The sequence below is a fragment of the Dermacentor variabilis genome, chromosome 2, assembly GCF_050947875.1.
Source record: "Dermacentor variabilis isolate Ectoservices chromosome 2, ASM5094787v1, whole genome shotgun sequence".
Taxonomy (NCBI): domain Eukaryota; kingdom Metazoa; phylum Arthropoda; class Arachnida; order Ixodida; family Ixodidae; genus Dermacentor; species Dermacentor variabilis.
Genome location: NC_134569.1, coordinates 95,579,061 through 95,597,550, shown reverse-complemented (window position 1 = coordinate 95,597,550; position 18,490 = coordinate 95,579,061). Strand labels below are relative to the sequence as shown.

The following is an 18,490-nucleotide window of genomic DNA, read 5'->3' as shown; positions in this document are numbered from 1 at the left end:
GTTACAAGAACATGTGAGGTCACAAGCATGAAGAATAGGCAAATTCATATACTAAGCATCGTTCCCAAGGTAGCTGAACAATCGCAGCACCAGAGTTTCTTCAAATAGTTCTTTTAGGAAACTCTATGATAGGTACTACTTCATCTTATTACTGACCACAGGACTCCAGGATCACCATCATTGTATGCCCCTGTGTGTCCCATCTGTTTCAATTGCTAGTTGCCAATCATGATTCTGCTGTAGAGCATGAGCTTGTGGATTCAACTCTTGACCACAGTAACTGTGCTCCCATGAAGCTAAAATGCAAGAACACTTATGTACTTAGATTTACGTGCACATCAAAGGACACAAGTAGGTAAAATTAAGAGGAATCCCTTCAGTCTTGCAGTCCTCACAGACCACTGTGCAGCACTGGAGTGTAAGTAGATCAATTGGTATGGTTGTGACCATCGATTATTGTGGTAAGCCAGCACACAGTAGTTTTGACAAAAAACAAGTCTATGTCCTCTTGTGCCATCTAAGTCACTACATACTCCAACTCATACTCGTTTAATTATCTGATGTCGAAGCATTTGGTGGATACTCGTTATTGTTTTCCATATGCTACATATGCCCTCTCTATGCACATGTTTTGTATAGTTCAAAGGAAAGCTTTTATGTAAAGGATTACCTCAAGGTTGCTCCGGCTTTTAGTCAGCCCACAGGACAAGCAAGAAGCATAGCCCTTAAAGGAGCACTGAAACACTTTTCTAGCTAATCACAGAATGGCCTCGCTATTAAAGGATGCCATCTCACAAATCTCATGCCGCAAAAATGCTTCAAATCCTCCAAATATAGCTGGAGTTATAGCACCAATGCCCAGCTTTCTCTCCCCTTTCATCTCTGCTAGTGCACTAGAAGCTACACAGTGGAGAAGCAATGAGGGCAAAGCCCCGGCCAAAAGTTGTGTATCATGGTGATGAAAGGGCTCATTGTGACACCACATGGCAGCCACAGCTACCTGCAGTGCGAAGATTAAACAATTTTCCTGTCTTTCTCAGATCACAGACATTTATTTTTCATTTATTTAACTAAAAATGAGCACTATAGATTACTGAGAATGCTCTCGGGATCACAAAATCAGCCAATAGCAGTGGTGGGCCAGCGGCTTGCAATGATGCTCCATAACGACGTGGAAGCGAGAGCAAGCTATCTTTCGCTTGTTAGACAGTACATTGTAAATTCCCTGCTAAACGCAGTGCAGTAATACACATTTGGATCACATGTTCCGAGCAGCCTCTAACACAGATCGGCAACGTTTTCTAAGTTCAAAAAGTGTCTAAGGGCCCCTTTAACAATGCTTCTCAATTTCATACTTTTGGTCCAGTTTGCAAAGAAACATTTTTTTCCAGCTCTTTCTGTTAGGCTTACTGCCACTTCAAACACAAAAGCTGCTATATGCTTGGTACAGTGGAGTTGCCAGGGACCCGTGCACCATCTGCTGCAGTGCTAACAAAACACAAAACACAGGGAACGTGGGCACCCGTACGCCTCATGCAAAGGAATGCAGATGCATCTCTTTGGGAGGTATGGTGTGGTCTCGAAATGTTCCTTTTTTTTGGAAAGAGAGAAATAATACATTCTAGTAGAATGCGAGCCCTTCACAAATAGGGGTAGCTATGATGAAGGAGAATGCACGCGCCCACAGTGTTGCAGGCTGGTCTCCCGTTAATATGAAACATTCATGGCATCAAGTGTTGCACGTCTTCCAACTTGCAAATTGGTCTTTACCTGAATCAACTTACGCTTAGAGGACATTTTGCTTTATATTACGAGGACACAGGCCAACACAGACAAACAACAATCCTTCAGCTTCAGCACCTTGCTAATATGTCAAATGTAAACAAAACATGCATGCTTATGTAAACTAAGCTCTCTGGAGCACAAACTCAAGGTATCCTGGGAGGCAAGGTATGTGCTTACAATAAGCACGAAATTACTGTGCACGTAAGACTGCACAACAGTGCTCTTTCATGTTTAGCACGTTTCAGCTTCATGAGCCCATACCACAACGACAGCTGTTGGTTGAAACAATGAGCTTAACAGACAAAAAAATTATGATTAACCCTCTACCTCCCTAATCACTTTTCAAATAAAAAAAAAAACCCAGATTACTGATTTTTTAGTGCTCCATAGAATCACGCATTAAATAAACACAAGAAATGTGCTCGAAACATGCTATATTTTTGGGTGAAGAACAAAAAAAAAATGATTTAGGTAGAGGAGAAAGTTGGTTTCTTTGCATGACGCCGTTTTATTTGTCGGCAATGTTGAAAATGTTTCTACCAAGTTTTTAATCGTATTGTAGTGCCATCTGTGCATACAAAAAAAGCACTGGACACATGAACTTGCTTAAATAATCTTTGGTAAGAGGAATTGTCTCTTTTTGCCACAAAATTGCTGAGCCCGTCTGATTTACATATTGCATAAGTAATTTGGTCCCTTTTGATTGTCCACTACACTGTGCAACCCCTATTACATGACAAAATTCTGCTGAGTGCTGTTTTGCTTAAAACTAAAGCTGTTAACACAACTTAAGCATTTAATTACATGCAAGCTGGTAACTGCCATTCACAAAAAAAGTCCAGAAGCACGGGTGAAAATAAAATCTGAAAAGTGCCTGCCATGTGGCCTGCTACATTGCGACATATAATAGGCTTCCCCAAGGATGTTGAAAGCAAGGATGTGTACACAATGACTGAATACATGCATAATTCATCTACCCTGTATGGCAACAACTAGAGGTGCATGCAACTTTGGGGCAGGAATTATGACAAAAATGAAGTGTTTGTAGTACTGCAAGGTTCATATGTGTTGTCCCCGCATGCACCTGCACACAGTGCTTATATTGTTGTTGCTGTAAATGCCTGATCTTTTATCCTCTGCCTCAAGTGTGTCGGTGAGACAGCATGCCCCTTCATGCACAGAACCGGTACCTCTGCGAAGGAGGGAACGTGTGTTAGAATACTCAATGCACTTCATTGTCCCCTTGAGTACAGGTCACATCGCAAAAGTGAGCAAATTTCCATTGTGTTCTGAAGCTGTATAGCAAAGCAAAGGGTTTACACATGAATGATATCCTCGCTAAAGTAAAGAAAAACTCTCAGTGCAGGGTTCCATTACTAGCTGCAGGCTGTTAGCTATTACCGGCACCAGCAGCATCTGCCCACACACAACTAATAGCTTGTGATGCAGTAGCAATAACTTGATTTGGGTGAATTGGCTCATCTTGAGTAAAACTTGAAGCAGCGCGAGGAAGACGAAGACAATTGAAAAAACACACAACAGGATGAGCTCTCATCCTGTAGTGTGTGTTTTCTATTGTTGTCTTCGTCTTCTTCGTGCTGCTTGAAGTTTAGTGATGCAGCTTTCTGAAAATTCACATCCATTTCCAGCTGTCGTTTCTATTCATGAGAGCTGAAATTTAGTGCCTTTGACCAAGGTGATACATATGTTGACCAATGTTCATTAGAAATGTTCGATTGTCAGGACTCAGTCTGGACTCAGTCTGGTTAACCTCCCTGCCTTTCCTTCTTCCCTTCCCTTCTCTCTCTCTCTCTCTCTCTCAGGCAGCACAGATGTACTTGCTGTGGTGGCACAGTAGCTTTGGAATTGTTCTGCAAAGCCTGAGGGCACGGAATCAAATCCCAGCTGCCATGGCCACATCTTGATGGGGGTAAAATGCAAAAACGCTTGTGTAACATGCATTCGGTGTACGTTAAAGAACCCCAGGTGGTCAAAATTATTCCAGAGTTTCCGACTATGATGTGCCTCATAATCATATTGTGGTTTTAACATGTAAAACACAAGAATGTTTTCTTTTTACACTTCTTCCTGCATCTTTCATTTCATTGCGCTATTTTGGGCAAGAGCGTGCAAGCTTTATTTTTCGCAAACAGACAATTGTCATTAGATGTGTTGCTCTCATTCATATTTTGCGACACTAATTGTTATAGCCTATGGTATCATATCTAGCGTTGTTTACATTTTCGGCCTGTGTGCCTTGCTCTCATCACTGCCTTTCAATGAGACATTATCTGCTTTCAAAGCAAAGTGAATGCAAAACGTGCAGTGCATTGTCCCTTAATAGCACTTAAAATATCGCACGTCACGTTGCTCGTTTCGAGACAACCCACACAAGCAACGAGGGAGGGCACCTTCCCGTCGTTGGGCGCAGCTGACACAGGCGGCGCTGATCGACGCTGCTCCGTGGCGCCACCTAATCAGTGTACGGAGCCTGAAGGGCAACAAGCAATTGCGGCTTCTCTGTGTTCCCTGCGCAAAACGAGAGCAAGGTAAAAGCGGGAGCCAACGTTCCGACAAGTGGACTTGTCTTTTTCAAGTCGAAAAAGACAAGTCCATTCATCGACACGTTGGCTCCCGCTTTTACCTTGCGTTCTCGTTGAAAAAGACAAATCCACTTGTCGAAACGTTGGCTGCCGCTTTTACCCTGTTCTTGTTTTGCTCATCGTCTTGAATTTCCATCTCCCGCCCTCCCCGTGTCTTCCACATTAAAATATTATTAGCATTTCGAGCTGCTTGTGACTAGCTGCTATGCAGTCTCTTGCGTCAGGTGCCGAAAGTACAGCCATATTGCTGGTTCCCAGTGCGCAGAACCGCCCGCTTCTTTATTATATGCACCCGCATCTTTTTTGGACCTGTGAGTGTGGCGCACTGTGCCGACATATATCGAAATGCTGTATACGCAGCCTATCTGACAAAGAGAAATGCATAGTTCATTAAGAAACGTTGAACGCTTACTTTTGAAGTGGCGTCGAGTCTGAAGCGCCAGCTGTGCTATCTTCTCCGAGTTCCTGACCTGCAGAAAACAAGGCGGAATTTTGACTAGAAGCACATGTCCAGCTGCGAAGAATCGCAGCGTTTCTACCGCAGCAGACCATGGTACGCTGTTTGTGTCTGTCCCGTTTTAAGATCCTACCTTCTTCCATCACGTTTGCGTCCGATGTTTTATTGCGAGCTTATATTTCGCGTGAAGTTCACTGCACTAGGCAGCCACGAACCAACCTAAACTTGCCAAAACTACCATAGCTCGCAACTCGTCCGGTTGAATACAGCGGCACGCACAGTCATAGGCTACAGAGGACGCCACATGCGTTCAAACATCACTAAAGTTCTAAACAAAAAAATAATATAAAGCTTTATTCAAAAATTGATTAAAACAATTAATAAAATTAATGCTGGACTAGCGGAATGTTTGCTGTTCCTACACTATTCGTCAATGTTCTTATGTCATTTCCGCTGCATCATATGGCGTCATACAGTCATATGGCGTCTCGTTGCCTCTGCCGGGCTGCCGAGCTCAACGCGAAACCCAAGGAAACGTCAGAAAACTTCAAAACTCAAGGCGAAAATAGCTGCTATACGCTCAAGAAGACGCTGATGTCCGTTACTGAAGACCTAGAAACATGCAATTTGGGTAAATCAGTAATGGACGTTGTAATTAAGTCAACGCTCGCGCAAGTTTTTATCAAGTACGAACCTTTCCCGTATAAAAGTGCGATGATGTTTCGGTCTTGAGACAGATCCCGCCGCTACGTTTCGGCAGGTTTACGCAGAAATGCATTCCTATAGCGTGATTGTATGCCACGACAAGTTTCTCTCATCGGCGGTCGTCGTCGTCCTAGGCGTCGCAGCCGCGTGCGTCTTGTGGTTGGGCGTTCTCTCGGGAGTGACTGTGATATGTTCCTTCATATGTGGCTGTGTATGGATGCGCCTTCTCAAGCATGGACACTTTGAAGTCCCGGACTTGTTCGTAACAAGGAAGCGAACGGAAAAAAGGGCACCGCGGCGTCGTTTCTGTGACGCAGCGGGCGGCGCGGCAGACGAATACGCTCTTTTTCCATGGAAAGATCTCAATGTGCCAAAGGAAGTCGACCAGGCTCTACAGTCTTTCCTTAACGGAATTCTGCGTGAATACGTGCACATTTGGTTTCGGGACGTTAGCGGCGATCAAGCTTTCGTTCACGAACTGCGCCTTGTGCTTCGTCACCTGTTGGCCGCCTTGTGCCGGCGCGCTGCAGACGTCGATCTGGTACGCTTCATCACGGGACCCGTTGCGCAGGCCGCTATATCTCACCTGGACGCTATCCTCAGGTCTCGCGTTGTGCTCTCCGACGCTGCTGACCAGGGTCGCCTGGTATTGAGCAGCATGGGATCACAAGTGCATGTCGCTGTTGGAAGCCGTGAAGCAGAGCATCAGTACTTGCGGCTTTTGTCGGAGAGCCTTGTATTGCGACTACTACCGGCGCGCTATGTCAAGTGCAAAAGCGCTTGCACGCTTCTACGTGAGCTTCTTGGGAACACCGTCCTTCTGAAAGCGATGGATGTGATCGCAGACCCGGACATTGTGAATCACCTTCTCCTCCTTTTTTTAGACAAGGCGCCAATGACCATCCTTCCGCTCGACTGTCAGCGTGTGGAATTCTTGGAGAACTTTGTAAAAGCGCCACCGTCGCCTTCTCACGGCGTCCGTCACTTGCGCGATCTCCAATCAGTGCTTGGTGATCCTGCGACCGAGTCCTCATTCTTGGAATTCCTTCAAGACCAGGGTGCACGGCACCTTTACGACTTTTACAGTGCGCTTGACAAGTTTCATTTGCGGATATTGAACCCAGAACTAAGCCCTGAGGATCGGCTTCAGTTGCATGACCAAGCAAATGAAATCTACATTGAATATATGGCAGAGGACACTCCCAAAAGAGTGCCCCTTGCTCCAGGGACGGCTGAAAAGATACACGCTATCCTGGAACGTGGTCCTGATGAAATTATTGAACTACAGAAGTCTCCTTTGCTATATGCAGCATCAGACTTTGTGTACTCACTTCTTGAAGAAGTCTTCTGTCCATTGTTTTTTGAGAGTGACAAATACTTTGAGGTTATTTGCAAGGTACGGGCCATTGCGCAAGTGCAGAAAGGCCAAGACCGCATCCCTGGCAAGAGCTGGAGTGTAGCAAAACTTGGTCACAAACTTAAGGATGCTTTCTGGGCCACTGCTGATGATGGCCTGGAAGAAGGTGCACCACAGGAGGCTGTACAATGTGCTGAAGAACCACAGGTGCCAGAAGTGCCATTAATTACAAATGACTCAAGGCTAAAAGACTTGACTGCTTGGAGGGTCTCTATTCCAAGAACAGAGACTAGAGTTGACATGCAGCACAGACACTATGTTGCATTTGTAGTGGAAGTTCAGCGCATTGACGTTGGCAATGGAGATAGTCCAGAAGACTTACACTGGTCGGTTGTACGGAGGCATCACGAGTTCTATGTACTTGAAGCAAAGCTTCTGGAGTTCCATGGAGAGCTTGCAGTCACACCTCTGCCACCACGTAGGTCACCAGCCAGACAGCAGTTGCAGGCATGTCGCATCGTGCTTGAAAAGTATCTCCAAGACCTACTTACTTTGCCGCCTCTGCGAAGCTCCGAGTTGCTTTACAGTTTTCTCCGCCTCGACGTAGAGTTCACAGCCAGCTTTCTGCCTGACATCCGCCTGGGAAAGATGTTTCGTACTGTGCCAATGCGGCTTCTCAAAGAAAAGGGACAACATCTGGAGCCATTTCTACAAACATTCCTTGCGTCCACGCAACAAGCACCACCACGTCCACGTCCAGACTTTCTGGATGCGCCCAGAAGGCATGTGCGGCCACAGCGTGCACCTCTGCTGCAAAAGAACCGGCAGGGCCCACCACGATCATCATCTCAACTATGTGTCCAGAGTAACACCATGGAATTTGTGTATGACTATGGTGTTCACCTTGCCGATGTTCTCTTTCACGCTGCACCATGGCTGCTGAGGCTTCTCCATGCTTTGGTTCCTCTCCTGCGGTGCTCAGTCCAGGGAGTCACTGAACGTTATCTGGAAGGCAAGCTAAAACAAGCTCTTGCCCCAGGGCGGCTAACACTAATTATAAACTTACTCAGTGAGGCTGTGCTGCGCGATGATGAACCACCACGAACCCAGGCACAAAAATGTGCACGAGCTACAGAGACACGCCTTGGAATGGAGCAGTTCCTTCCAGACATTTTGGTGCGGATGATTGGCCCCAGATATCACGCTCTAGCTGTGGAGACTGTATTTCAGGGGGTTCAGCAGCCCATGCTCAACAAGCAGATCTCTTATGTGCTACTTGATCTTCTGGTTGACGAGATGTTTCCTGAAATGAAGGGATGGGCTGCATGAAACAAGAGAGGAGAAGACAACTTTCCTTTAGTTTTGCTAGCCTCATTGTGCTGTCTAGTCGTCTTATCTCCTTTTTATGTGATTCAAGACAAAAAGGATAGTTTATTTTATGTTAGGGTAAGACTATGAACATTGGCAGATACCACTCTGGAGTGGGTGATCATTGGGTGTGATATGTATAAATATGTGTGTTCCATTGTTTTGACATCATAAAGATGATCTCAGGATCGCTACTATCAGATGATAGGTGCCATTTGTGAATATTGTCACTTTTAGATTACTGGTCAGCTATCACAAGCATAATCAGTCTTGCACTGCCTGGAAAGACAAGTCACTGCTTGCCACTGTCTTAGACAGGTTATTGTAATCGTCAAAAAGCTTGTTAGATTGCACAGCCACCCCATGGTGTGTCTTAGTGAGAACCATGCCTTGTTGCACAAGTGCTGATTGTGCTGACTTGAAAGATAAAATGCATTTAACCTGGAGAATCCTTTTGTTAGTTTCAAAAATGCTGGGTAATACATGTGGTAGCATGAAGTGTGTACTCCTTAGATTTTAGTTCTTTATTACTAGTGCTTGAGAGTGGCGTGCTGATATAATGGCACTTACACGATTGTATAACACTTTATCTAGGTAATCAAAACTATAGGTTGGAGTTAGGTAAGGATAACATCAACTGCATTAAGATTTTAATTGTCACACTGCGAAAGCCAGTAGTGGTTAGGGCGCAGTGCAAGAAAAGAGGGAGAAGGCTTAAATACTGAAGTTATGTTAGCTGCTTATAAATGCTAATTTATTTTGTATATGTTGTTTTGTGTTAATGGTTCTATGTGGCTAAATGTAATAACTCGGTGAATAAAGAATTTACTGATGCATTTTTAGGTAGTTTTGCTTTTGTGTAGCAAGTGAGAGGACATTTGTTTTATGCAGGGTGAGCCCTAGATTGCTCAATGTTTTTAAAAAAGGAAAATGCAGTAAGCATGTTCTTCTTTATTGTGGACATATTTTGCAGCATTTACATTTGTCCTAATGCATATCACATAAATATACATTTTCGAGTGTTGCTTATTGCTAAAGCTGAACCAATATGTGTAGGCAGCACAACATGGCATCTGGCAAAAGGTTTCACATTATGACGATACAAAGGCTGGATAGAAAGTTCTGCTCATCATGAAAAGGAGATGTGTAAGAATTTACTTCTTTGTCAGAGCAACTCTTTTTATTGGTTACTGAGCTTGTTGCAGATGGAGCAATATTGTCTGTAATGGGAGCTCTAAATGTCCAGACTGCCAGCTCCCATCAGTAATGGCTGCATTATGAATCACGCACATTTTTGGAGCCACCTTTGTCTGAAGACATTTAACATGAGTGAGATTCAGAATACAGTTGAACCCAGATATATTGAACCCACAAATAACGAATTATTGTGTAGAACGAACAGCTGTAAAACCCCCTTGAAAATTTGTGCTTAATATTGCTATTCTATATATATCGAATTACCTATATATAGAACTTTTTTATGATCCCCTTCAGATTTGATATATCCAAGTTCTACTGTATAATGCAGGAAAGATTGCAGGAGTCGGTTTCATATTATGCAACATCAAATGCATGTATGACTGATGTATAAAGGGGACAGCAGTCCAACGCTACTGAACTGTGCTCTAGTCATCCATGTTGTGCAACTACAAAAGAAATAGTGAGTCATGTTCAGTCCCTAATCATGCATGATCATGTTACTCGACAATGTTGGGTAAATAATGAGTGCATGCCATTGTTGAAGTTGAGTTGCACATGTTGAATATTTCTGCTAAGTGGACACCTGCCATGGTGCCTTAGCGGCTATGGTGTTGCGCTGCCAAGCACCAGGTTGTGGGATCAAATCCTGGCTGCAGTGGCCGCATTTCGATAGGGGGGAAATGCAAGAACACCCATATCCCGTGCATAGGGGGCATGTTAAGGAAACCCAGGTGGTCAAAATCAATCCGGAGTTGCCCATTACAGTGTGCCTCATAATCAGGTCGTAGGTTTTGCACGTAAAACCCCAGAATTCAATTTGAAGTGAGTAAAACCAAAATTGAACAGCACAGAAATTGCAACAGTGAGTGCCGATTGCTGATCCTCAACTGAAGTGTCGCCATATCAAATAAAGTTTACTTCATGGATTGGGCGGTCACTTGTTGCAAGAACCAAGTAGGCATTTTGAATAGCTGATTCTTCACAACAGCGAAGAGATGCCTGAAAAGAGCACATTTCTCCACAGACAGTGCAGTCATGGCTCATATAAATGTGGAGTGCAACTCGCAGAAGGTAATTTTTTTTTTTTTTGCAGTTAGCATTCTTAGTTTACTTCAGCAACTTTGTGCCCATCCATCCATACATCGATCCATCTGTCCTTCCATCCTTCCATCCATCCATCCATCCATCCATCCATCCATCCAACCTTTTTACTCCACTCTTCTCATTAACCTCAGTTCTCTATTAGCTTGGGTCACTAGGTTTGTGCTGGCTTGCTGCCTTGTGAACAGGCATGTGTCACTGGTTATGTAACTGAATAGACAACCTGCTGCTGGCTCACTTGGTAGAAAACTTGGTTTACTGAGTATGAGGCACCATGGGATATCTGCCAAAACCGCAGTGATCCAAACAAACAAATTACACTCCCAGAATCATAAAATCTCTACCAATAATGAATTTCTCATCTCCAAATTACGTGTGCACCGCCACTTGAATGCTAATCACATTAACATAGATAATCATACGCAAAGGGTGCATTCTGCCCAATTGTTTTCGATAATATTGCCGTGGGTCCGTTGAACGAAGGAGTGAAAGGTGAATGGAAATCTAAAAGAGCTGTGCTAAGCATAGTGTGAAGTTTCATCGCTCTCAAAGAGTGGGACTACATGTGAGAGCAAAAGTTGTTATTCAACTCACGTGTCCTAGATACTAGATGTCCGTAAGATTTGCACTTTATTGATCCTATTATATAACAGTTATAGCAACTGCGTGTCAAAAATAGACACGAGAATGACGAAAAGCACGAAGTGGTGGCGTAAAGCGCATTACGCAGCTGTCATGGACTGTGGTAAGTGTTTTCGACTTTTATTTCCTTGAAGTTAGGTATACTTTTTTTTCTGTCTTTATTTTCACCCAAAATTTTTTTGGTGATATTTTTTCTGATTATCTTTCACTGGTTCTTGGTGGATGACATTCTGCAGTAAGCTTACTTTCTTTGTGTGTGTGTGTGAATATCAGTTTAAAGAACCTGAATATCTAGTTTTTAAAAAATGCTGAAACTTGCTGTATGACTGCAGGTAAAACAATTTAACCCGTTAGTTGCATCTTGCACAAAGAATAACAATGTTTTCAACTCGTAGTCTAGCAGGAGCGTAATGCCATATAGTTACGTGACTATGCAGGAATGAATAGCGAGAGCATTTAATCAATATTTGACATATGTAGAGTGAGAATTTATTTGTAATCTTATGCAGGTACAGAACTCCAATGAAAAATACAGAACAAATGACCAGGTAGATATGACACTGCGTTACCCAGTTCTTGCTCACATCATCCACCAGAGCGGCAACAGTGCAAAGACTTTGAGGACCAAAATTCACTGTAACCTCGGCCGCAAATATTGCCTGACCCCTCTGCATAATGTCCCCCCCCCCCCATGCCCTTGCTTCTTGTTTTTGTCACAAGATAGAAAAGGCAGACACAAATAAGAAAAAAAAGTAAACATTGCTTCAGCAGCAGGATGATGGGCAGCATGGGCTAATCTGTGACCTTGACTTCGTCAGGCTCCTTGTATCGGAATGCATGTGATCTTGCATCTAAGCTCTGGGTCACAATCTTAACTCTCTAGTAAATTTGCTTTCATTGTCCTTATTCAGTTAAAACTGAATTCTGTAGAAAAATTAGATGTATTTTCTTGTTTTTTTTTTGTTTAATCTAAACACACTTTACCTTACTTATAAATGCCACAACAGTCACAACCTGGTATTTCCTATGGCCAGCGCTTGTTGTCAACTTGAGTTCAAAGCACAAAGGATGACAAAAAAATTGCACCGCTTGGAAAATGACTTCTGAATTGCACCTGTAGAGAGGTGCTAAAGAGTAACACAATATCAGTTTAGATTCACAGGTTGATTACTGCATAAAAAGAAGACCAGACTTATTAATACTTGTTGCTATGCTAGTTGCTTCGTGCTTATTATGATGTAATAGGAGGCAATACGAATTCAAGTAATACCAGGACAGGAGAGAATCCAAACTTCCCATTCTTGGATTTTATGGTGAAATATCAATGGTGGATACAAGAATAGGATCTTGCAGATTTATAAATATGTTCTTGTACTTGTACCATTTTGCCATTGAAAAAATTTTCAGAACTTCATAGGATGAGTCGTCATTTCTTTAAGAGTGCAATCTAGTCCTTGGATAGTAACAATCAACTAGATCTGGATAGACACTGTTAAAATCCATGCTGTCATTTTAAACAATGTGCAAGGACACAAAGCAAGGACAAGGGCACACTGAATCCTTGTTTTTCTTGGCTTTGTGACCTCAATTTTTTGCACATTTAAAGTGAATCCACCCAAAATCGCCTAGCTTGGAGTAATTCTACAGGATGTCATGTTGAGCCAGAATGCAAATTTCACGGCAGCATTGCCAACCACCTTGTTGTACTGCTATAGCAATTATATGGACACCCCAGGCAAATTTTCGCCATCACTGTGATGTTCCGTATAAAGTCCAAGTGTGATAATAGTCTATCACGCCCTGTGCACCATACGCTGTGGGTGTGAAGGAAAGATTGTGAGGATGAGCCGTGGGTGAACTACATCAGTCTGTCCGTGGCTACACATGGCTGCTTGCACGGCTGAGCATATACGTGTCGCACGCGCTGTATCTTGGAGGCAATTTGTGGTGAGCAAAAAGACTAAATGTGAGCTGAGGTGGCTGGTGGCGTCAGGCACGCTATGTTCCCATGTGCCCAGTGTCGGAGATTGCTGTAATCTAAAGCTTTTGAGACACAATGAAGCGAGAGGCAGCGTGGAACGTTCATGCCCCACTGCCGGTGCTCGTCATCATGCCTGCGTTGTGACACAATGTTTGTGGTCATCGACTGAGATCTGTTCATGTTTGCCTATGCATGGTGGCACCATGTTTGTTAATTTAATAGTAATTCAACGTTTACTGCAAATTATAGGGCCTATAAAACCACAAACCTTGCCTCCTGTAGTTGTCTAATACCTCCTTTTGTGGTAAGACTGACCTATCTGATATTCCTGAAATGTTTTCTATACATCTAGCTTATAGTACTGATCAGTATTTCTCTAATTTTCCTTAAATATTCAGTAAATTACACTTCTGCAATACCAAAAGAGCCGGTTTTATCATAAGAAGAGACTTGATAAGCCAAAAGATACACAGATGAAAGATGGGTACTGATGCTGCCTTGAAGTTCCTGCATAAGCTTGCTGTGACATTACGCTGTCTGCTTGGTCTTATAGTTCATTTTAAAGTCAAACTTTCTTTGCAAACCCTTCCACGCTTTCCTGATTAAAGGATGCTGCTGCTCTCTTGATGAATAGCTGATGCACAAGGCAGCACTATATACTACCTTTACTACTCTTGCATGTGTCCTGGCTTGTTGCCTAGTAGTGATATAAAACAAATGATATCTAAATATCTTCATTGTAACAAATACAAGTCATAAAGATCACGATTCCTTTAAAAAAGCAAAACTTTATACACCTACTTTCCTGGAGTTTGAGGTTTGGCGCATCTGCTTGTTCAGTCTCTTGCCAAGTAAAGTGCACTTTGCCGTTGCACTATCTCCAGGATTGGTGCGCTCTAGTTGGTGCACCGACCCTGTATACAGTGTCATAACAAGGGGGCGCCCAATCCAGGAGACAGTATAATCCGCGGTCACATGGTGGAGGTTTCCATGACTTACCATTTTCACCGGCAGGCCGTTAATCACCAAAGTACAATATGCTGTGCGGAATATAATGAGTTGCATTTCTTTAACCACTTCACGAAAGCTTCACTTCTCAGATTCCAACATGCGAGTTGAATCTGCATAGTTTTCTTAATGATCGATACAGCTAGGTGGACTACACTGTATCTTAAAAGGAGCGAAAGACTTAGAGAGCTCGAGGATATTTGCCACACCACAACAGCTTAAGCACAAGAATATACTTTGAAATCCACGACGTTACATGCACAGAGATGCCAGCAATGGGGTTTCAATGTGGAATTTTGAGAATGGAAGTTCAGCCTTCATTTTCTGTTATAATAATCAACCTCTTACTGCAAGCTCAATGAAAGTAGAGTTCTCAAAAAATACTTTATCAGTAGGGTATGCGAATATCAAAATTTCCGAATACGAATCGAATACAAACACTTAGCTTCAAATTGAATATTGAATGATTAAATAATTGAATATTGAATAATGATATGCACATGCATTTATTAACAAGTTGGGTTAATTTGTTATGTTGTAACATTGCCATTTAATTGTCAATGTTAAAAGCTAGACTAGTAAGCTGTTATACTAATACATTGTGTATTTGGCTCATGTTAACTTGGAAAATTTAGTAATGCCCACTAGCTGTTTTCACCAGCCTGCGCCTTATCATACCGCATCAAATGCCCATAAATTCGGAGGCATTTGACTCTGTGCCAGTCGTCTCACTTACTGTCAAGCAATAAGCTCAGAATTAATGCTGGCGCTGAAAAAAAAAAAGGAAAGAAAGAGAAAAAAAAAAATATGACCCTCTTCTGCAATACTGTGTCCTTTGCAAGGTATACATCTTACACTGTGGTCCCTTGCTATTGAGAGACTGGCTTTTCCACAAAGTTTAGTTGCTAAGTGTGCTTTACAGACGAAATTTCGCTAGCAGCACGAAATCGTCACAAAATCGCCCCGATATTCTTAGATTAGGTAGAAACAAATGCAAAGAACTGTTTTTTGCTCCTGCACAGCCAGCAATATATTCAATTTGATTGGCATATTCGTATCCAACCAAATATTCGAACATTTCCGAATATCCATTTTCAATTGAATATAAATATTAAAAATATAACATTCAGACACACCTATTTATCAGTCCAAACTGATTTAGTGTTTCTTTTTGGTGTCCCTATAACGGTGCACAAGAGACAAATACAAAGCTTCTGTTTCACTGCAGGCACGTGTGGCCAACACCGAGGCATTACATTTTGTACTCGAGAAAAACCATGTGCGATTATAGTACATTGAGTTTTCAGGGGATTTCGTCACAGGCATAACACAGTCGATAGTCGTAAAGTGCGTGCTTCACTCACAATCAAACTCAAATGTTGTGATCCATGGGTGCTGTGCATAGGCACAAGAATTGTAGCTATTCCCCAAGCATATTGCAAGCAGCCAGGCATAATTATTATATGGTATGTATTCAGTATGAGCTGCAACTGCCCATGATAGGAGCCCCGAGACTGCAGAGCGGCACCGATGCACAACAAAACTCGAGAACAAAACACAGTTTCAACTACTGGTGTTTATTAAATCAATTTTCTGTATGCCAGCGCACCACCGTGCAGTTTAGCCCTTTTGAGCATGGGCGCGGCATTGCAGCTTATGTGTAACGCACAACTGCAACAACGAAGACAAGGACACGATGTAGGTTTTTGAGCAATAGATTCTGAAACTTGTTCAGAAGAAATCGACATGTATTGTACATGTATATATGAGCAAAATACTTGTATGCAGTTTTTATATTTTACACATATACTTATGAGGGCTGCTTATTCTGAATAAAGAATTTATCATGATTAAGTGCCTGCAGCCAGTGATGCTTCTCTCATTCTCGTCTCATACCAGCCTACTCGGTGCCTACCAACTTGCTCAAATGTCTACAAAACTGCATGAAAACTAGTGGCCAGTGCAAACGAACATTAAAACTGCAACAATGCGAATTATCCTAAAGCTTCACTCACACTTCATAAGCATTAAACTATAATGTACAGTGAAACTTTGTCGTAATGAAATAATTTTATGCAAATGTTTGGAGATTCTGAATCCAGCGCAGGAAGTTCAGACCAGATTACCATTTGAAGTGGAGCGACGTCGGACTCCACTTAGCTTGGAGCGGAAATTGTACAGTACAACTGCTCGATGCAGCATGCCCTTGGTTTTTCTTCGTGTCAACTTGGAGAGGGAAAGGGCGCTCCAATGACCACTCAGTCACATGGGAGCAGCTTCACCGGTCTGCAGCTACATCATGCTACTGATCATAACAGACAAATAAGACAGGTGCTCATGGCTGTTGGCAGAATCTCCCCACTACATCACGTTACCACTAATGAGCACAGCTGTTTCAATCTACACTTTTACGAGCCTCCAGACTGTTTGAATGCACTTCTCGCATTACTATGGCTCTTTCAGTGCCTCTCTGCTCTCAACTATAGACACCACCTATAATGACCCCGTTTCATGCCTCTGATTTAAAAATGAGGGTTTACTGTATATAGTAGTGTGTCTAGTCTGTGGACTTACAACCCTTGCACTTGTTCACTACTGACTCTACACAGACAATCAACTATGACAGAGCAGAGGGTGTGCTCGATTATCTATAAAAATAAAGCAAAGGTGCATGCAAAGTTGACAGGGCCAAAATTTTGTATTTTTTAACAATTTTCTCATTCCTGTAAGTTTTCCCAATACTTCACAATGATGGAATGAAGCAGCCCCTCACTAGGCACCATCAGACATTTTGGTTATACAATGGAGGTTGTAAAGTGCCGTCGAAAAAGTGTTTTACCAGAAAAAATTTTCAAATTCGTTTGCTATTGGAGGACATGGGAGAAATTGAAATGTAGAATCACCGTGCTGCCAGGAGGTCAACTTCACTGGCAACACCAATACTCTCTTCCTTTTGCCTCGAGTAGCATCTGAAAGCGACATTCCTTCCTTGCCTTCTTCCGTACTGGAGCTGAGGGACTGTGTCATGTTAACACCACGATCCCGTCTTCAATTTTTAGAGTGCAGCTCTTAGATGGCCGTTCCTGTGGCGAGCGTCGGTGCAACTGAGTGAACGGGCACAACAGCAAAGGATGAAAGAGCGAAAGCCGAGCGGGATATGAAAGATGCAAGCCGCGAACAGCAGAGACCGATGAAAGCGGTCCCTTCAGTGACATGCGCGTGGGAAACTGCTATCATGTGGACCCGCCCAACTGCTCAATGTGTACTCATATCTGGCATCAGCTGGACTGCTCAGTTCATACTGTCGTCTGCTTGTGTCAGCTCTCGCTTGTTTGGTTTGCTTGGTTTGGCCTGTTCGCACTTCTTTTGGTTGTCATGGTTTGCGATTGCTTTTTACAATGCCGAGTCTAAATCAAGACATCCTGATGGAAAAGTTTTTGGAGACAGTGTGCCATATCCAATTCTGTACGACAAGACAGACCCTGAATACAAAGACGTGGAGGCGACAAGTTCCTCATTCTCCTTGAGTTTTGAACACGGCAACGCCGCAACAGACGAGAGCACACCAACCTGATTATGATTAGTGGCGCAACAATGTTATTATCTTGATAAGACGCGACTCGCATTCAGAACGAAGGACGAAGAACATAAACACAGCTCCGACCTGTCAGCACACAAAGGAAAAAACACGCGACATCTTGCACCTACAGAGAGGAGCCGAGATTTCTATGCTGTGAAGCAACTGCCGCTTCTGCATTTTGATGCCAGCGGCACGCCGCGCGTTTTTTCAACAGCGGAGACTGCTCCAAGATAGTGCCAGAGTAGCACGTGTCATCTGCTCACCGATGAAGCCATCGATAAGGCATGCGGCAAGCGCGTCAAAACAAAGCACTGCAGGAGAGGATATCCATCTGCAGCGGCTTCTCTGAATCGTGCCCATGCATCACCCGCACGCTGCCTCTCGCATTCTCTCGTTTAGCGAGGAAGTTGCACCACACTTTGCTCATTTGCGACATGGCGCACAAGACAGGTTGTCCGTGCCAGCCAATATATCACGAAATGAAAACACATATAGAGCTGTGCTCAAATTTCGCATTAGGGAGTAGTATCATAACCATCGGTGAATTTATTTTTGTTCACTTCTTTATGTTGCTGTGGTGTGCGTTCTGCATTGGACGATTTACCTAAGTCATATGCCCTAATTGACGATGTTGCAGAAAGTGCATTGGCATAGAGGCATATATGTGCCCTTGATACTCCAGCATGAAGCAGAGGCTCCCCTG

General features: G+C 43.2%; 2 protein-coding genes across 2 annotated transcripts in view; one reads left to right on the top strand and one right to left on the bottom strand.

Moving 5' to 3' along the window:
* The window catches only part of LOC142572334 (nucleotide triphosphate diphosphatase NUDT15-like), a 46,401-nt gene extending 41,256 nt beyond the window's left edge, over positions 1 to 5,145 (bottom strand). Inside the window, exons 1-2 of the mRNA XM_075681358.1 lie at positions 4,979 to 5,145; positions 4,801 to 4,858 (exon numbers count right to left, since the gene is read on the bottom strand). Coding sequence (XP_075537473.1) covers positions 4,801 to 4,858; positions 4,979 to 4,988 — 68 coding nt within the window. The 5' untranslated portion in view covers positions 4,989 to 5,145. The remainder of the gene's footprint in view (positions 1 to 4,800; positions 4,859 to 4,978) is intronic.
* A 170-nt stretch (positions 5,146 to 5,315) lies between these two features.
* Positions 5,316 to 9,111, top strand: LOC142572333 (sorting nexin-14-like). The gene has a single exon (XM_075681357.1). It carries the CDS (start codon positions 5,618 to 5,620, stop codon positions 8,234 to 8,236), a length of 2,619 nt encoding a protein of 872 aa, XP_075537472.1. The 5' UTR covers positions 5,316 to 5,617; the 3' UTR covers positions 8,237 to 9,111.
* Positions 9,112 to 18,490: the final 9,379 nt, after the last annotated feature.